Here is a 15,071-nt window from a genome sequence, read left to right as displayed (position 1 = left end):
CTCACTCACACACTCTCTCACTCACACACTCTCTCACTCACACACCCTCTCACACACCCTCTCACACACACCCTCTCACACACACCCCCTCACACACCCCCTATAATTGTGTGTGTTATTAATGGCCAGTGTGTGTCATGTGCATGTGATTTGCCTTTAAGTGTAATGAGGTTTTAAAAAAAAAATCACATATTAATTGAAATTGTAACAAAATGTACATTGCATTGACTTAAAATGGCTTGGTCCCATCCCTACAGCCATTGTGCATGATTTTTAGAAAAACACATGACATAATTCTTCTCATATGAATACATATTAATGAAACTTGGATGAGACTTTTATGAGAATGTCCCAACATTGAAGAAACTCACTAATATGGTTAATAATGTCAATTTTCTGATTTAGTTTAGTTTCTTTTGTAGAATGAACCACTCTGATAACGTGTCGAGTCGTCACTCGATGTCCAACGCAGGAGTTACGCTGGTTTATTCTCATATTAGCATGTTTTCTGAAGGTTCACAGATGATTAACACTGATCTTCAAACATTATCATCATGCAGTCCAACAGACAGACTTTACCGACACTGTGCAAATAAAGAGGTGTTATTAATAAGCACTGGAGAGCGAGAGACTGTTATTTGCAGTACAATGGAGGTTGTTGCAGACAGCAGGAGCTGCACGAGTCTGTCATTACTGCAGAAGAGCAGCGACGTGCCGGTGTCACGCGTGGATCTTCAGCCGCTGCACGCCTCAGCTCAACACATCCTAATCAAAAGACTCAAAGTGTCAGCTGCCACACACTTTGGTTCCCTGTCCTCCACACTCTCTCTCACACACACAACACACACTCACACTCTCTCTCACACACACAACACACACTCACACAACACACACACTCTCTCTCACACACACACACACTCACACAACACACACTCACACAACACACACGCTCAGTCACACACACCTGATCTCCGTGTCGTCTGTGTCCCGCAGCGCTGGTTGGATACTCAGTGCGATCTGCTGCTTGGCCAGATCTGTGGCGTAGTGCACAGCAGCATGAGTATCTCCAGCCTCGATCGCTCGAGAAAGCTCTAGACACAGCTCCTCTACAGCAGACAGAAGAGAAGAGAAGCAGTCACACAACGCTTACGAGAACAAGAAGATTTGTAGTGGAGACTGACTGATTTTGAGTTTCTTTTAGAACCAATACTGATTATTTGTATATGCAGAACCAATATTTACAGTCAAACCAAAAAAGCTTTCTGGAAACGGTCTGTCACTCCTACACTGCTAGTACTCAAACATGAATAAATAAAGTGCACTGCATCACAAAAGTGTGCATTTATCATATAGATCAAGTTTATTTTGTGATTACAACAATGGTAGAACGGTTAAACCATTTAAACACTCCCATTAGAAAACAAACCTTTCATAGACAGCGACAAGACAGAGTTATTCGCTCCACAATGCATATTCTGCTCTCCATCATTTGAAGGATGAGAAATGTTGGCAACTAAGACAGAAAAAGAGTGAATGAACAATCAGAAGCAGACCTTTAAACAAGCAGAGAGGCTAAGCATATCTGGCATGTATTTATAATCAGAGACAGAATGCATGCAGTAGATCGAGTGTGAAACAGGTTTAACAGCAGAGTTTGATCATGTCGGTCATTTAAAGACCTTAGAAGTTCATGTATCAAATAAAATAGAGTAGGGTTGAATGTAGCAGTGACCTCTGACCTCTGTGTGACTCTCTGAGCGATGACATCATGACGGTGGCCCACTCCTGCGCCTCCTGCTCGCTGCGGAAGGTGAACGTGAGGCAGTCGTGGGGCGGCTTGATGAGACGCATTTCGTGACTTCGAGCTGATTTGATCTCATACTTCACGGAGCGCAGATCAAACTCTGCCAGAGACTGAGAGAGAACAGCTCATAACACACCGGTCACTATACTTGCATACGAGTACCTTAACAGTGCATTAGTAGCTTTTGAAAGGATACAACCCCAGTGACCGCTTTTGAACCACTTTTTCTGAGAATGTAGGAATATTGTTTTTGTAACAACCTAATAAAGATGTTTACAGAACTTTATATTTAGCTACACAAGACTAGACTATAGAAGGGTAAACAGTGTTTACATGGACTGACAGATAAACAGACAGAACTGATGTGATGGTATGAAAGGAAGGATAGTGAGCCTGCATGCATGCGTGTGTGTGTGTGTTAGTGTGTTAGTGTGAGTGAGCGCGTGTGTGTGTGTGAGTGCGTGTGTGAATGAGTGAGTGAGTGTGTTAGTGTGAATGAGTGAGTGAGTGTGGGAGTGTGCGTGTGTTAGTGTGAATGAGTGAGTGTGCGTGTGTTAGTGTGAATGAGTGAGTGTGTGTGTGTTAGTGTGAATGAGTGTGAGAGTGTGTGTGTGTGTGTGTGTGTGTGAGTGAGTGTGAATGAGTGAGTGAGAGTGTGTGTTAGTGGGTGAGTGTGTGTGTTAGTGAGTGAGTGAGCGTGTGAGTGAGTGAGCGTGTGTGAGTGAAGATAAACAGACAGAACTGATGTGATGGTATGAAAGGAAGGATAGTGAGCCTGCATGCATGCGTGTGTGTGTGTGTTAGTGTGAGTGAGCGCGTGTGTGTGTGTGAGTGCGTGTGTGAATGAGTGAGTGAGTGTGGGAATGTGGGAGTGTGCGTGTGTTAGTGTGAATGAGTGAGTGTGCGTGTGTTAGTGTGAATGAGTGAGTGTGTGTGTGTTAGTGTGAGTGAGTGTGAGAACGCATGTGTGTGTGTGTGTGTGTTAGTGTGAATGAGTGAGTGAGTGCACGCGTGTGTGAGAGTGAGTGAGTGTTAGTGTGAATGAGTGAGTGTGTGTGTGAATGAGTAAGAGTGTATGTGTGGGGGAGTGTGTGTGTGAGTGAGTGTGAATGAGTGAGTGAGTGTGTGAGTGAGTGAGAGTGTGTGTTAGTGAGTGAGTGTGTGTGTTAGTGAGTGAGTGAGCGTGTGAGTGAGTGAGTGAGCGTGTGTGAGTGAGTGTGTTAGTGTGAATGAGTGAGTGTGTGTGTGTGTGTGTGAGTGTGAATGAGTGAGTGTGTGTGTTAGTGAGTGAGTGAGTGAGCGTGTGAGTGAGTGAGTGAGCGTGTGTGAGTGTGAATGAGTGAGTGAGCGTGTTAGTGAGTGAGTGAGTGTGTTAGTGTTAATGAGTGAGTGACCGAGTGTGTGCGTGTTAGTGTGAATGAGTGAGTGTGTGTGTGTGTGTGTGAGTGTGTATGAGTGAGTGAGCGTGTGAGTGAGTGAGTGAGTGTGTTAGTGTTAATGAGTGAGTGACCGAGTGTGTGCGTGTTAGTGTGAATGAGTGAGTGTGTGTGTGTGTGTGTGAGTGTGTATGAGTGAGTGAGCGTGTGAGTGAGTGAGTGAGTGTGTTAGTGTTAATGAGTGAGTGACCGAGTGTGTGCGTGTTAGTGTGAATGAGTGAGTGTGTGTGTGTGTGTGTGAGTGTGTATGAGTGAGTGAGCGTGTGAGTGAGTGAGTGAGTGTGTTAGTGTTAATGAGTGAGTGACCGAGTGTGTGCGTGTTAGTGTGAATGAGTGAGTGTGTGTGAATGAGTGAGTGAACGCATGTGTGTGTGTGTGTGTGTGTTAGTGTGAATGAGTGAGTGTGTGTGAATGAGTAAGAGTGTGTGTGTGTGTGTGTGTGAATGAGTGAGAGTGTGTGTGAATGAGTGAGAGTGTGTGTGAATGAGTAAGAGTGTGTGTGGGAGTGTGTGTGAGAGTGAGTGAGTGAGTGAGTGTGTGTGAATGAGTAAGAGTGTGTGTGTGGGAGTGTGTGTGTGTGAGTGAGTGAGTGAGTGTGGGAGTGTGTGTGTGTGTGTGTGTGTGAATGAGTGAGAGTGTGTGTGAATGAGTAAGAGTGTGTGTGGGAGTGTGTGTGAGAGTGAGTGAGTGAGTGAGTGTGTGTGAATGAGTAAGAGTGTGTGTGTGGGAGTGTGTGTGTGTGAGTGAGTGAGGGAGTGTGTGAGTGTGTGTGTGTGTGTGTGTGTGAGTGTGAATGAGTGAGTGAGCGTGTTAGTGAGTGAGTGAGTGTGTTAGTGAGTTAATGAGTGAGTGACCGAGTGTGTGCGTGTTAGTGTGAATGAGTGAGTGTGTGTGTGAATGAGTAAGAGTGTGTGTGTGAGTGAGTGAGAGAGTGAGTGAGTGAGTGTGTGAGGGTGTGTGTGAATGAGTAAGAGTGTGTGTGTGAGTGAGTGAGAGAGTGAGTGAGTGAGTGTGTGAGGGTGTGTGTGAATGAGTAAGAGTGTGTGTGTGAGTGAGTGAGAGAGTGAGTGAGTGAGTGTGTGAGGGTGTGTGTGAATGAGTAAGAGTGTGTGTGTGAGTGAGTGAGAGAGTGAGTGAGTGAGTGTGTGAGGGTGTGTGTGAATGAGTAAGAGTGTGTGTGTGAGTGAGTGAGAGAGTGAGTGAGTGAGTGTGTGAGGGTGTGTGTGAATGAGTAAGAGTGTGTGTGTGAGTGAGTGAGAGAGTGAGTGAGTGAGTGTGTGAGGGTGTGTGTGAATGAGTAAGAGTGTGTGTGTGAGTGAGTGAGAGAGTGAGTGAGTGAGTGTGTGAGGGTGTGTGTGAATGAGTAAGAGTGTGTGTGTGAGTGAGTGAGAGAGTGAGTGAGTGAGTGTGTGAGGGTGTGTGTGAATGAGTAAGAGTGTGTGTGTGAGTGAGTGAGAGAGTGAGTGAGTGAGTGTGTGAGGGTGTGTGTGAATGAGTAAGAGTGTGTGTGTGAGTGAGTGAGAGAGTGAGTGAGTGAGTGTGTGAGGGTGTGTGTGAATGAGTAAGAGTGTGTGTGTGAGTGAGTGAGAGAGTGAGTGAGTGTGGGAGTGTGGGAGTGTGTTAGTGTGAATGAGTGAGTGTGTACCACGCTGCGTCCTCCGCGGTCGTTGTGTCTGAGCGTGAGCGTAAAGAGTCCCGCACGGTTCGCGTTCATGTTGAGCTGCAGCCGCAGCGAGTCCGAGCCCACCGACAGCGGCCGAACCGACACCCGCACCGACATCAGCACCGTACTGCAGCCCGAGCTCACAGCCATGTCTTCAGCAGGACTCTACACCGCTCAGCGACTCACATCATCAGCAGCTTCTCGAGCAACAGGCGACCCGACTCTAAACAGGAAGCACGTCCGTCTGATATTTACTGCCCCCTTTTTTACTACGTGAACATGTAGTTCCGAGAGCGGATGTGTAAAATAAAATAAAATAAAATCATTTTAAACCGGAATAATAACAACTTTAATAATTGATTGGAAATCTCAAATTTTTTTCTAAGTATTTTTAGGTAATAAATCTAGAATATAGTATTTTATTCACCAAATCGGACTGATTCGTCTGAATCAGTTAGTGGCTGGAGCATCAAGTTCCTCAATCAGAACTCACTTTCAGACGCCTGACAGTCTCTGAGACTAGAAATGAGCCAAACACTGGTGTACCTGATCCTGCGATGAATGAACTGACTCAGACCCAGCTCCTCCAGCAGTCACCGAACCGAAGAAACAGCTGGACTCAGACCTGACATGAACTGACTTTAGCTGGAAAAATGACTCTGTTATTGTCCTCTTGGATTATTGACAAATTATGTTTCTGTTTGACTCTGTAAAGCTGCTTTGACACGATCAGTACTGTATTAAGTGCTATATAAATAAAGGTGACTTGACTTGCGTGAACTGAGCGCTTGAATGAATGGGTCAAATGAACGTTTTTATGGTTTCTCAATGTTTAAAGGTGAGTTAAGACTAGTTCATTCACTTTATTTGCTTTAGATTGTAAAACATCAGCGTTTCACATCATTATTGGGTGCTTTAATAAGATAACTGCGTATGTGTGATGTGCACGATTACGTAAACTGATAAATATTTATCATCATAAGTTATTTGAACCAATTCATTGTTTCAATTAATTGGTTCAAATAACCGCTTGAGGTATTCAGCCAATCACAACGCACAGGATAGCTGGCCAATCACAGCACACCTCGCTTTTAATGTACTGTATCTGGAAAATAATGTGTTTTTTTTTTAACCTTAAACCGCATAAACACATTTCATTACACCAAATACACAAAATAATGTTCTTTTTTTAGCAGCATCACATGACCCCTTTAAGATTCTCTTTACAGAAAGTGCAGTTCGTCTAGAATCGATACTTTAGCCGGAGGTCTTTTATTTTGCCCCGCGTAACAGCTGTGACGTCATGACGCCGGCGCCGGGACTCCGCCCTCTGCTGTTATTCGGCTCCAGGGTTTAAGGTGTGTAAAGCGTTCAGCGCGGTTTGAAGGTGTTTTAAACAGATGTATTCCACGTGGTTCTATTACGAAGATAATTTCGCGTTGGTTGTTAATGTGAAGTGAATGCTTTGCGTGCCGACAGCCGGTCTCTCGTAAATGGCTCCAAAATGTGCGCGTGGTGTTGTTTCGGGGTGCAGCGCGTGATTAGCTCTGCTCTCTATTTCTTTCTATAAACTATTCCAGTCAGTCCTCTTAAACGTGACGCAGAACTCTGCGAGAGAAATCATGGAGGTTATTAAAGGCGAGCCTGGAGACTGGACTGATGCAGAGCCCTGCGGAGTGAAAGATGAACAAACCGAGGAACACATAGGTTGGTATTCAAAGCAATTACATTACATTTGGTTATTACTTAACATAATGTGTCTTAGAAAAAAAAATTATGTATATGTGTTTAAATTAGGGTTTAATGACATGGCAAAAAAACAAACAAATTCTCAGTATTTTGCGATATATATCTGTATTTTCTATGCTTTCTGTATATATATATATATCCTGCCCAATGTTGTCCAGTGACACAATGTTCATATTAAAGGCAGTAAAATAAACAAAGTGAATGTAAGCATGTAGGCAATGCTAGATATTATGTGCAAAAAACGGTTAAAATCACATTGCATTCTAACATTGTAAGATTACAGTCTAAAAACAAAAATGATGCATTTCACTAAACAAAAATTCTATTCACTAAAAAAAAAAAAAAATGAAACAAAAGCACAGAGTAATTGTATTAGGCTATTTTGAGTACCCCAGTACAGTCACTTCATGATCAGTGCTATTATAAAAATACACTTGTAGGTTTACAGTTCTACATACGGCACATTTATTGTGCAAGTACAGATATTTTAGGAAAACGTATATTTTAGTCACAAATACTGCGCTCCGTCTGCTCGGTCACTGAAGTCTGTGTAGTTTAGCGGAGAATCGCATGCAGAAGAAGAAATATCTCCATGACTTTCTAACATTTACAGAAGGAGAATATAGCAGTGAAATGTAAGTTATGCACTGAGGAAAACAGCACACCAAACACATTAAACTGCGCAAGGCATCTGACGGGGCGAGCCGCTTTAAACTATGCGTGTTCACTATATCTTACCAGGGATTTAAAGCCCTTAATATAAAGCATGTCTCATGTTAAGGATAGGGTTGTGACGGTGCTGGGGCGTTCCCTCTTCTCCTCGCTTTCCTTCGCTTTTAAATAGCTTGTAAAAGCGCCGTGTGCATTTTACTTTCACTTTCGAATTAGCAGCAATTCGCCATCAATTGCTTGAATGCAGCAACAAAATACAACGTCGAACTCACTTTAGCCTATATATAAAACAGAACTTTTATTAACAAAACAAATAAAAATACACCATGCTATAGGGCAGGCTATGCCTAATATAAAATAACAAATAACTTGCATAAAGTTTAAATAGGTATACAAAACTGGAAATAAGAAATGTAGAACGTTTATTAGCAAAACGAGTAAGAAAGCTTGGAGGCACGGCATACACCTTATTACAGTCTAAAAACAAAAATGATGCATTTCACTAAACAAAAATTCTATTCACTAAAAAAAAAAAAAAATGAAACAAAAGCACAGAGTAATTGTATTAGGCTATTTTGAGTACCCCAGTACAGTCACTTCATGATCAGTGCTATTATAAAAATACACTTGTAGGTTTACAGTTCTACATACGGCACATTTATTGTGCAAGTACAGATATTTTAGGAAAACGTATATTTTAGTCACAAATACTGCGCTCCGTCTGCTCGGTCACTGAAGTCTGTGTAGTTTAGCGGAGAATCGCATGCAGAAGAAGAAATATCTCCATGACTTTCTAACATTTACAGAAGGAGAATATAGCAGTGAAATGTAAGTTATGCACTGAGGAAAACAGCACACCAGACACATTAAACTGCGCAAGGCATCTGACGGGGCGAGCCGCTTTAAACTATGCGTGTTCACTATATCTTACCAGGGATTTAAAGCCCTTAATATAAAGCATGTCTCATGTTAAGGATAGGGTTGTGACGGTGCTGGGGCGTTCCCTCTTCTCCTCGCTTTCCTTCGCTTTTAAATAGCTTGTAAAAGCGCCGTGTGCATTTTACTTTCACTTTCGAATTAGCAGCAATTCGCCATCAATTGCTTGAATGCAGCAACAAAATACAACGTCGAACTCACTTTAGCCTATATATAAAACAGAACTTTTATTAACAAAACAAATAAAAATACACCATGCTATAGGGCAGGCTATGCCTAATATAAAATAACAAATAACTTGCATAAAGTTTAAATAGGTATACAAAACTGGAAATAAGAAATGTAGAACGTTTATTAGCAAAACGAGTAAGAAAGCTTGGAGGCACGGCATACACCTTGATGTCAAATAAAATACATAAATTACACAAAGTTTAAATAAAGTAGAAATCAGCAAACACTGAAACCAATTAAATAAGAAACGAATGTTTAAAAAAACTTCCAAAATCAGATAAATGGCAAAAGTCAACAGGCTTTTGAAAATCCAAAATATTGCCAAACAGGCGCTTTTGCATCTGGTTTCGAAACTAAATCATCCGCTCGCCTCACTCGTCGGTCAGCTCGCCTCACTCGTCTGGTCGGTCGGCTCGCCTCACTCGTCTCGTCTGTCGGCTCGCCTCACTCGTCTCGTCGGTCGGCTCGCCTCACTCGTCTCGTCCGTCTCGCCTCACTCGTCTCGTCTGTCGCCTCACTCTCCTCACTGGAGAAATGAAATCTGATCTGTGATGCGACTGTCGTGCGGCACGCTGCGTTGAGCAGCTGCGTTCAGTTTTTAATTGTAGTGTCTGTTCTTTTACTGAACTAAATTATTTTTATTACTATAAAAAAATCAAAACGACGGTGGGGGTCGGTGACGCGGTGGGCAAGTGACGCAACCGGTGTTGCGGCTTAACAACGGTATCACCGTCTGCACCGTCTATCACGGCAAGCCTGGTTTAGGACAAATTGGATTGTGCACTGCTCACTCTGCATCCTCTGGTTTTTTTGCAGATGCACTCGCATCAATATAAACAGTATTGCCTCATACTATATTGCTTATAAAAAAAATATAGATATTGTCCAAACTCGATATATCGCTCAGCCCTAGTTTAAATATTCATAGTCTATTTCAACAGTGAATATATTACCTCTTAAATTAATAATAATAATAAAAAAAATATTGATTAACAATTAATAATAATATTATTATTATTATTATTAAGTGATATGAGATTTTTCATTCATATTTTAATTTACGAAGCATACCATTTCTGTTGTACAGCACCCTACACAAATTTTTTTTTGTTTTAAGATTCGGTCATTTTCACAGTATATAATTTTTTCTAGTGGCTTACAAATACAAATGTACCTTCAAAAACAGTGGTAATCAATTTATAAAACTAACAGTTTATTTAATTAAAGGAATACATTTAATTTATTGGCAAGTTTATTAAATGTTGTGATTTGACTTATTGTCCATATTACTGAATTGACAGAAAAAAAATACCGTTTTGATAATGTATTTAAAATGACAATAGTATCAGTAGTGTAGAAGAATGCATGTTGATCATGACAGAATGAACTTTTTTAGCACATTAAACATCCCATTAAAAAACACACAAAAAAACAAAGTTACTTGATGTGTTTTGCTATCTATTTTTAATTTGGGCTTGGCTTTTTGACATTTTTTTATTTCCCCTTTCTGATTTTTGTCAATTTATCGTTAATTGTAGGCCTGATAGAAGTGAAAGAGGAGAGGCAAGAACTGAATGAAGTTGAGGACAGCCACTATTTCCAGACACCCGAAAATTTGATAGCTGAAGAAAAACCTTTAATTGACTATCAGTCTGAAAATCTTTCACAAACAGGACGCCTTAAAGATCCCATTAAAAGTCATACCAGAATGAGACCGTTCACATGCCATCAGTGTGGAAAGAGTTTCAAACATAAAGGACGCCTTACTGTTCACGCAAGAATTCACACCGGAGAGAAGCCTTTTACATGCGGAAAGAGTTTCGTAAATAAAGGGCACCTTAATATACACACAAAAACTCACTCTGGAGAGAGGCCTTTCCCGTGCCATCAGTGTGAAAAGAGCTTCTATCATAAAGGACACCTTAATATTCACACGAGGAGTCACACTGGAGCGAAACCCTTCGTGTGTCCTCAGTGTGGAAAGAGGTTTATTCATAGAGGACATCTTAACGATCACTTAAGGATTCACACCGGAGAGAAGCCTTACACATGCACTCACTGTGGAAAGTGTTTCACACATCAAGCAAGTCTCTCGTGGCACATGAGAACTCACACTGAAGAAACTCTTAAGCGTCGCACGAGAATGCATCCTGACGAGAATCCGTTCACATGCCCTCAGTGTGGAAAGAGTTTCCTTCATAAAGGACACCTTAATGATCACTTAAGAGTTCACACTGGAGAGAAACCATTCACATGCCCTCACTGTGGAAGGAGTTTCAGTCATAAAGCATACTTTCATGTTCACTTAAGGATTCACACCGGAGAGAAGCCCTTCGTGTGTCCTCAGTGTGGAAAGAGGTTTATTCATAGAGGACATCTTAACGATCACCTGAGGATTCACACCGGAGAGAAGCCTTACACATGCACTCACTGTGGAAAGTGTTTCACACATCAAGCAAGTCTCTCGTGGCACATGAGAACTCACCCCGAAGAAACTCTTAAGCGTCGCACGAGAATGCATCCTGACGAGAATCCGTTCACATGCCATCAGTGTGGAAAGAGTTTCCTTCATAAAGGACACCTTAATGATCACTTAAGGATTCACACCGGAGAGAAGCCGTTTGTGTGCCATCAGTGTGGAAAGAGCTTCACGCATAAAGGAAGCCTGAAGTGGCATTTGAGAACTCGCACTGAAGGACTTTTCACTTGCAATGAGTGCGGGAAGAGTTTCGCGTATAAAAGGAAACTTCAGATTCATCGAAGAATTCACACCGAAGAGAACCCATTAACTTGCCTCCAGTGTGGAAAAACATTCACATGTAACAAAACGTTTAAGTGTCACATGAAAACTCACTCTAACGACAATCCTTACTCATGCAATCAATGTGGAAAGCGTTTCAATCAAAGAGGACACCTGAATGAACACATGAGAACTCACACCGGAGAGAAGCCGTTGACATGCCATCAAAGCGGACGGCGTTTCATTCAAAAAGCGCACCATAATGATCATGTAAGAATTCACATTGTAGACAGGCCATTCACATGCCATCACTGCGGAAAGAATTTCATTCATAGAGGACACCTTAATGATCACCTGAGAATCCACACCGGAGAGAAGCCTTACGCGTGCCAACAGTGCGGAAAGCGTTTCACACATAAAGGAAGCCTTACGTGGCACACGAGAACTCACAATGAGGAGGAAGTTTTCACATGCCACCTAAGTGAGGAGAAATGTTCAAATAATGTAGACGTTGAGAGTCCGATAAGAATTCGCTCGGGAGAGAAGCCTTCCACGTGTCCTTTGTGTGAAAAGAGTTTCAGTCGTCAAGCAATCCTTCAGAGTCATGTAGAAACTCACTTTGAAGAGAGTCCTTAAAGGCGCTGTAGGTATTAAAGCATAACAATACCATAATGTGTAGGGCGGGGACAATAAATCGATTCATCGAGAAATGATTCCGCATCGATTCTGAGATTTTCCGAAGGCATCGCGATTCTCTCTCGAATCGATTCTGAGCTTAGTTTTTCACAGCAGATGGCACTGCGTGCTTTAGAGATTGCCGAATTCTGCTTGCTTCCAGTTCCTTACACAAGCACCACTTGAACCTAAAATAATCATTCATAAAGTTTGAAAAAGTTGAAGCGAATTACAAGGATGTTCACAGTGGGTTGTGTTTACATTAACCTCGCATCATAAAAGCCGATGTGCAAGTACATTTAAACACTCACATTATGCTCTTCTTCGTGAGCATTTGAGTGTGCGGTTAAAAACGAGCCTAGAGCGCCATCTCGGCTCGTCGCCTTCCATTTTCAATTCATTCCTGTTTCGTGTCTTCAATCTGACAACCCACGTGAGCATCAGGTTTGAGGAGGAGAGGGTCGGGAGAAACGATATTTTATATTTGGACAGCAGTACCCATTTCAGCCGCTAGCTATCAATATTACATACTGTACCTTTAAATATGCCCTCAGTGTAGAAAGAAACCCCTTACATAACCTTGGGAGAAACTAGGTTATGAAATCACCTTTTGAAGAACTTGCTTTTGGCTTGCTGTGGGTATGATTATGAATATATTAAGACAGCTCTAATTGGAACTGCTCAATGGTGACCTGGTAGATATTTCTTCAGCATTTTCTGTAAAGCTTTGAAGCAATGCACATTACCATTGTATATGAAAAGCTTTGTGAATAATACTGTCTTACGCATTTTTCTTTGCATTAAATTCCTTTTATTAAACTTAACAACAATTACGGTTTCTTTTAATAACAAAATACATGTGCAAGAGTTGGGTTCCTGCAACAATATTTTTTTTATTTACACTTGTAGTAAGATGTATTTTTAGGCTTTAGTTTGGTTTGTTTCCATTTCCGAGGACTTTGGGTATGTTTGCACGAAAACGATGTACTTAAAACGGACAGCAACATTGTCAAAACAATCCCCGTTCACACCGATCCATGAATTCTGCAAGCTTTATAACACTACGGTTGAACCACTGGTGTCACGTGGACTATTTTAATGATGTACTTGCTACCTTTCTGGGCCTTTAACGTGGTAGTTGTCTCTGGAGGGTCAGAAAGCTCTCAGATTTCATCAAAAAATATCTTGTGTTCTGAAGATGAACGGAGGTCTTCAAAGGTTTGGAACGACATGAGGGTGAGTAATTAATGACTGAATTTTCATTTTTGGGTGAACTGTCCCTTTAAACGAGCAACACAGGGTGTTAAAATTGACTTGGCTGTGCTTTGTTTTCAATTTTCATTAAAGGTAAGGTAAAATCTAACCTTTAAAGTAAAATGTGTGTGTAATATTTATGCGCTACGGTCATTGGCTCCCCTTAATTTAATAATTTATGGAATCTTGCTTTGCCAAAAATAACATCTTCCTACAGAATCTTTCCAGATACAGCTATTTGTAGTGGTGTCTGAAACCATAGTGGAAATTGAGTATAGCTATTCAGTCCTATAATGTACCTCAATATCGAGTGTACAACAAAGTACACTCAACAGCTAGCTGCTAGGTTGACAACAGAACAAGCGTGACAGAGCCCCTGCCTTGGACACAAATCCCTGAAATTAAGACTTAAAGTTAATTACTTAAAAACCTTCTGCTGATGTCAGTCAATACGCTTTGAGATTGTGTTAAGCCTGCGGTTGCACTAAAGACAAGATTCTTGGGTGATAAGTTTGGATTAGTCACCTGTCAACCTTTGTTGGAAATGTTTCCGTTTTTTTTAAGTTGTCAAAATTGTCAAGTGTTACATTGAGGCAACATTGATATTTTACAAGGTCAACTATTTAGTCATAAGGCACTACTATAATATAGACAAAGATTGTTTTTGTCTAGTTGCACTGCATATTTGAGTTAGGTATGATGAGTTAGGAGTATTAACAACAGTAACAATGTACTTTTATGTGCTTCAAAAATAGAAGAACAGTGTTTACCATTTAGGGATGTTTGAATAGCTTTGATGCACTGTATTGCTGGGGAAGGAGAAAGAAGCTCTCCTTTTGTTTCTGTTATTACACTTATATTTATACACAACATTTCTGGCATCAAATTTCAGTATCCTTGCTTCTTGCTTTCTACTAGACATGTAATATTTCTGTTAGTATAAGATAATTTTAACAACTGTCAGAGGGAATTGCTCAGGATTTTACGAGAAAGGCAAATCAAAAACTTGTTTGACTTCAAAAGACCTTCAGGAAGATGTAGCAGACTCTGGAGTCGTCTTTCACTGTTCGGCCTTAACGGAAGAGACACGAGGCGAAAAATGTTCCTGTGTCCTCAACACAAAATTCAGTGTCTAAAGTTTGCAAATAAACATCTAAACAAGCATTTTGGAAACAAGTTCTGTAGAGGTGAACACAACACTTCGGCTGAAATGAGCAAAGGTATGTTTTAAGATAAAAAAGGTGCGGAAATGTATTTTGAGATAAAAGGATGCTGAATAATATTTCACTGGTAGATAGGGGAATGGATTGTATTCAATCTGTGATTTTTTTTCAGAAAGGAAGAATGGCTGAAAATCCCTAAAATAAGAATTTAAAGACTTGAAAAGCATTTACAAGCTGTTGCTTAGTACTGACCATGTGCGGTGCCCAAACTTTTGCTTCAGGTCTTTTTCCTTTTTTTGTTTTGTTTTTTTAAAACTAAAATATGAAAATAAAAATCTTGCTTACAATATTTAGAAATTTGTCGTCTTTAACTTTATGCCTTTTGGAAGTCAGGTCATGTTTCAATTGCTTAGTTATGCACAGTGAAAGAAATTTGGATCAGGGTGCTCATATTTTTGCATGCCAGTGAATAAAGTAGATTGCCGTCACTGAATGGCTGGCTGTCTAAGTGGTGTCCACAGAATAGAATAGGATTCATAGCTAATTGGCTGAGTTTTAGGGTAGACCTAACCTGCTAAAAAGAGACGTCATATTCTTTGTAGAGTTAGTATTTGACTAACCAGGCAGACAGACTGGCTTAACTAACCGTCTGCATGTAGTTTATATAAATTACAACACATAGTGACTGTATCATCTAGCTACTTTAACATAGAGACTATGTCTGTTCCACAAACTACCAAATGCAAAA

At 40.9% G+C, this 15,071-nt stretch overlaps 2 protein-coding genes across 2 annotated transcripts in view; one reads left to right on the top strand and one right to left on the bottom strand.

Annotated features, from left to right (window-relative positions):
• LOC107563090 (ranBP-type and C3HC4-type zinc finger-containing protein 1-like) overlaps positions 1 to 5,143 on the bottom strand; it is an 8,254-nt gene extending 3,111 nt beyond the window's left edge. Inside the window, exons 1-4 of the mRNA XM_016247874.1 lie at positions 4,886 to 5,143; positions 1,740 to 1,914; positions 1,427 to 1,513; positions 965 to 1,106 (exon numbers count right to left, since the gene is read on the bottom strand). Of these exons, the coding sequence (XP_016103360.1) occupies positions 965 to 1,106; positions 1,427 to 1,513; positions 1,740 to 1,914; positions 4,886 to 5,053 (572 nt within the window). The 5' untranslated portion in view covers positions 5,054 to 5,143. The remainder of the gene's footprint in view (positions 1 to 964; positions 1,107 to 1,426; positions 1,514 to 1,739; positions 1,915 to 4,885) is intronic.
• Positions 5,144 to 6,222: 1,079 nt separating this feature from the next.
• On the top strand, positions 6,223 to 11,999 carry LOC107563089 (gastrula zinc finger protein XlCGF57.1-like). Its single transcript, XM_016247872.1, has 3 exons — positions 6,223 to 6,261; positions 6,484 to 6,610; positions 10,030 to 11,999. The coding sequence occupies exons 2-3, from the start codon at positions 6,526 to 6,528 to the stop codon at positions 11,865 to 11,867; spliced, it is 1,923 nt and encodes a 640-aa protein (XP_016103358.1). The 5' UTR covers positions 6,223 to 6,261; positions 6,484 to 6,525; the 3' UTR covers positions 11,868 to 11,999.
• The last annotated feature ends 3,072 nt before the right edge of the window (positions 12,000 to 15,071 follow it).

Source organism: Sinocyclocheilus grahami, unplaced genomic scaffold (assembly GCF_001515645.1).
Source record: "Sinocyclocheilus grahami isolate Dianchi unplaced genomic scaffold, SAMN03320097.WGS_v1.1 scaffold857.1, whole genome shotgun sequence".
NCBI classification, from domain to species: Eukaryota; Metazoa; Chordata; class Actinopteri; order Cypriniformes; family Cyprinidae; genus Sinocyclocheilus; species Sinocyclocheilus grahami.
This window is presented reverse-complemented; position numbering and strand designations above follow the sequence as displayed.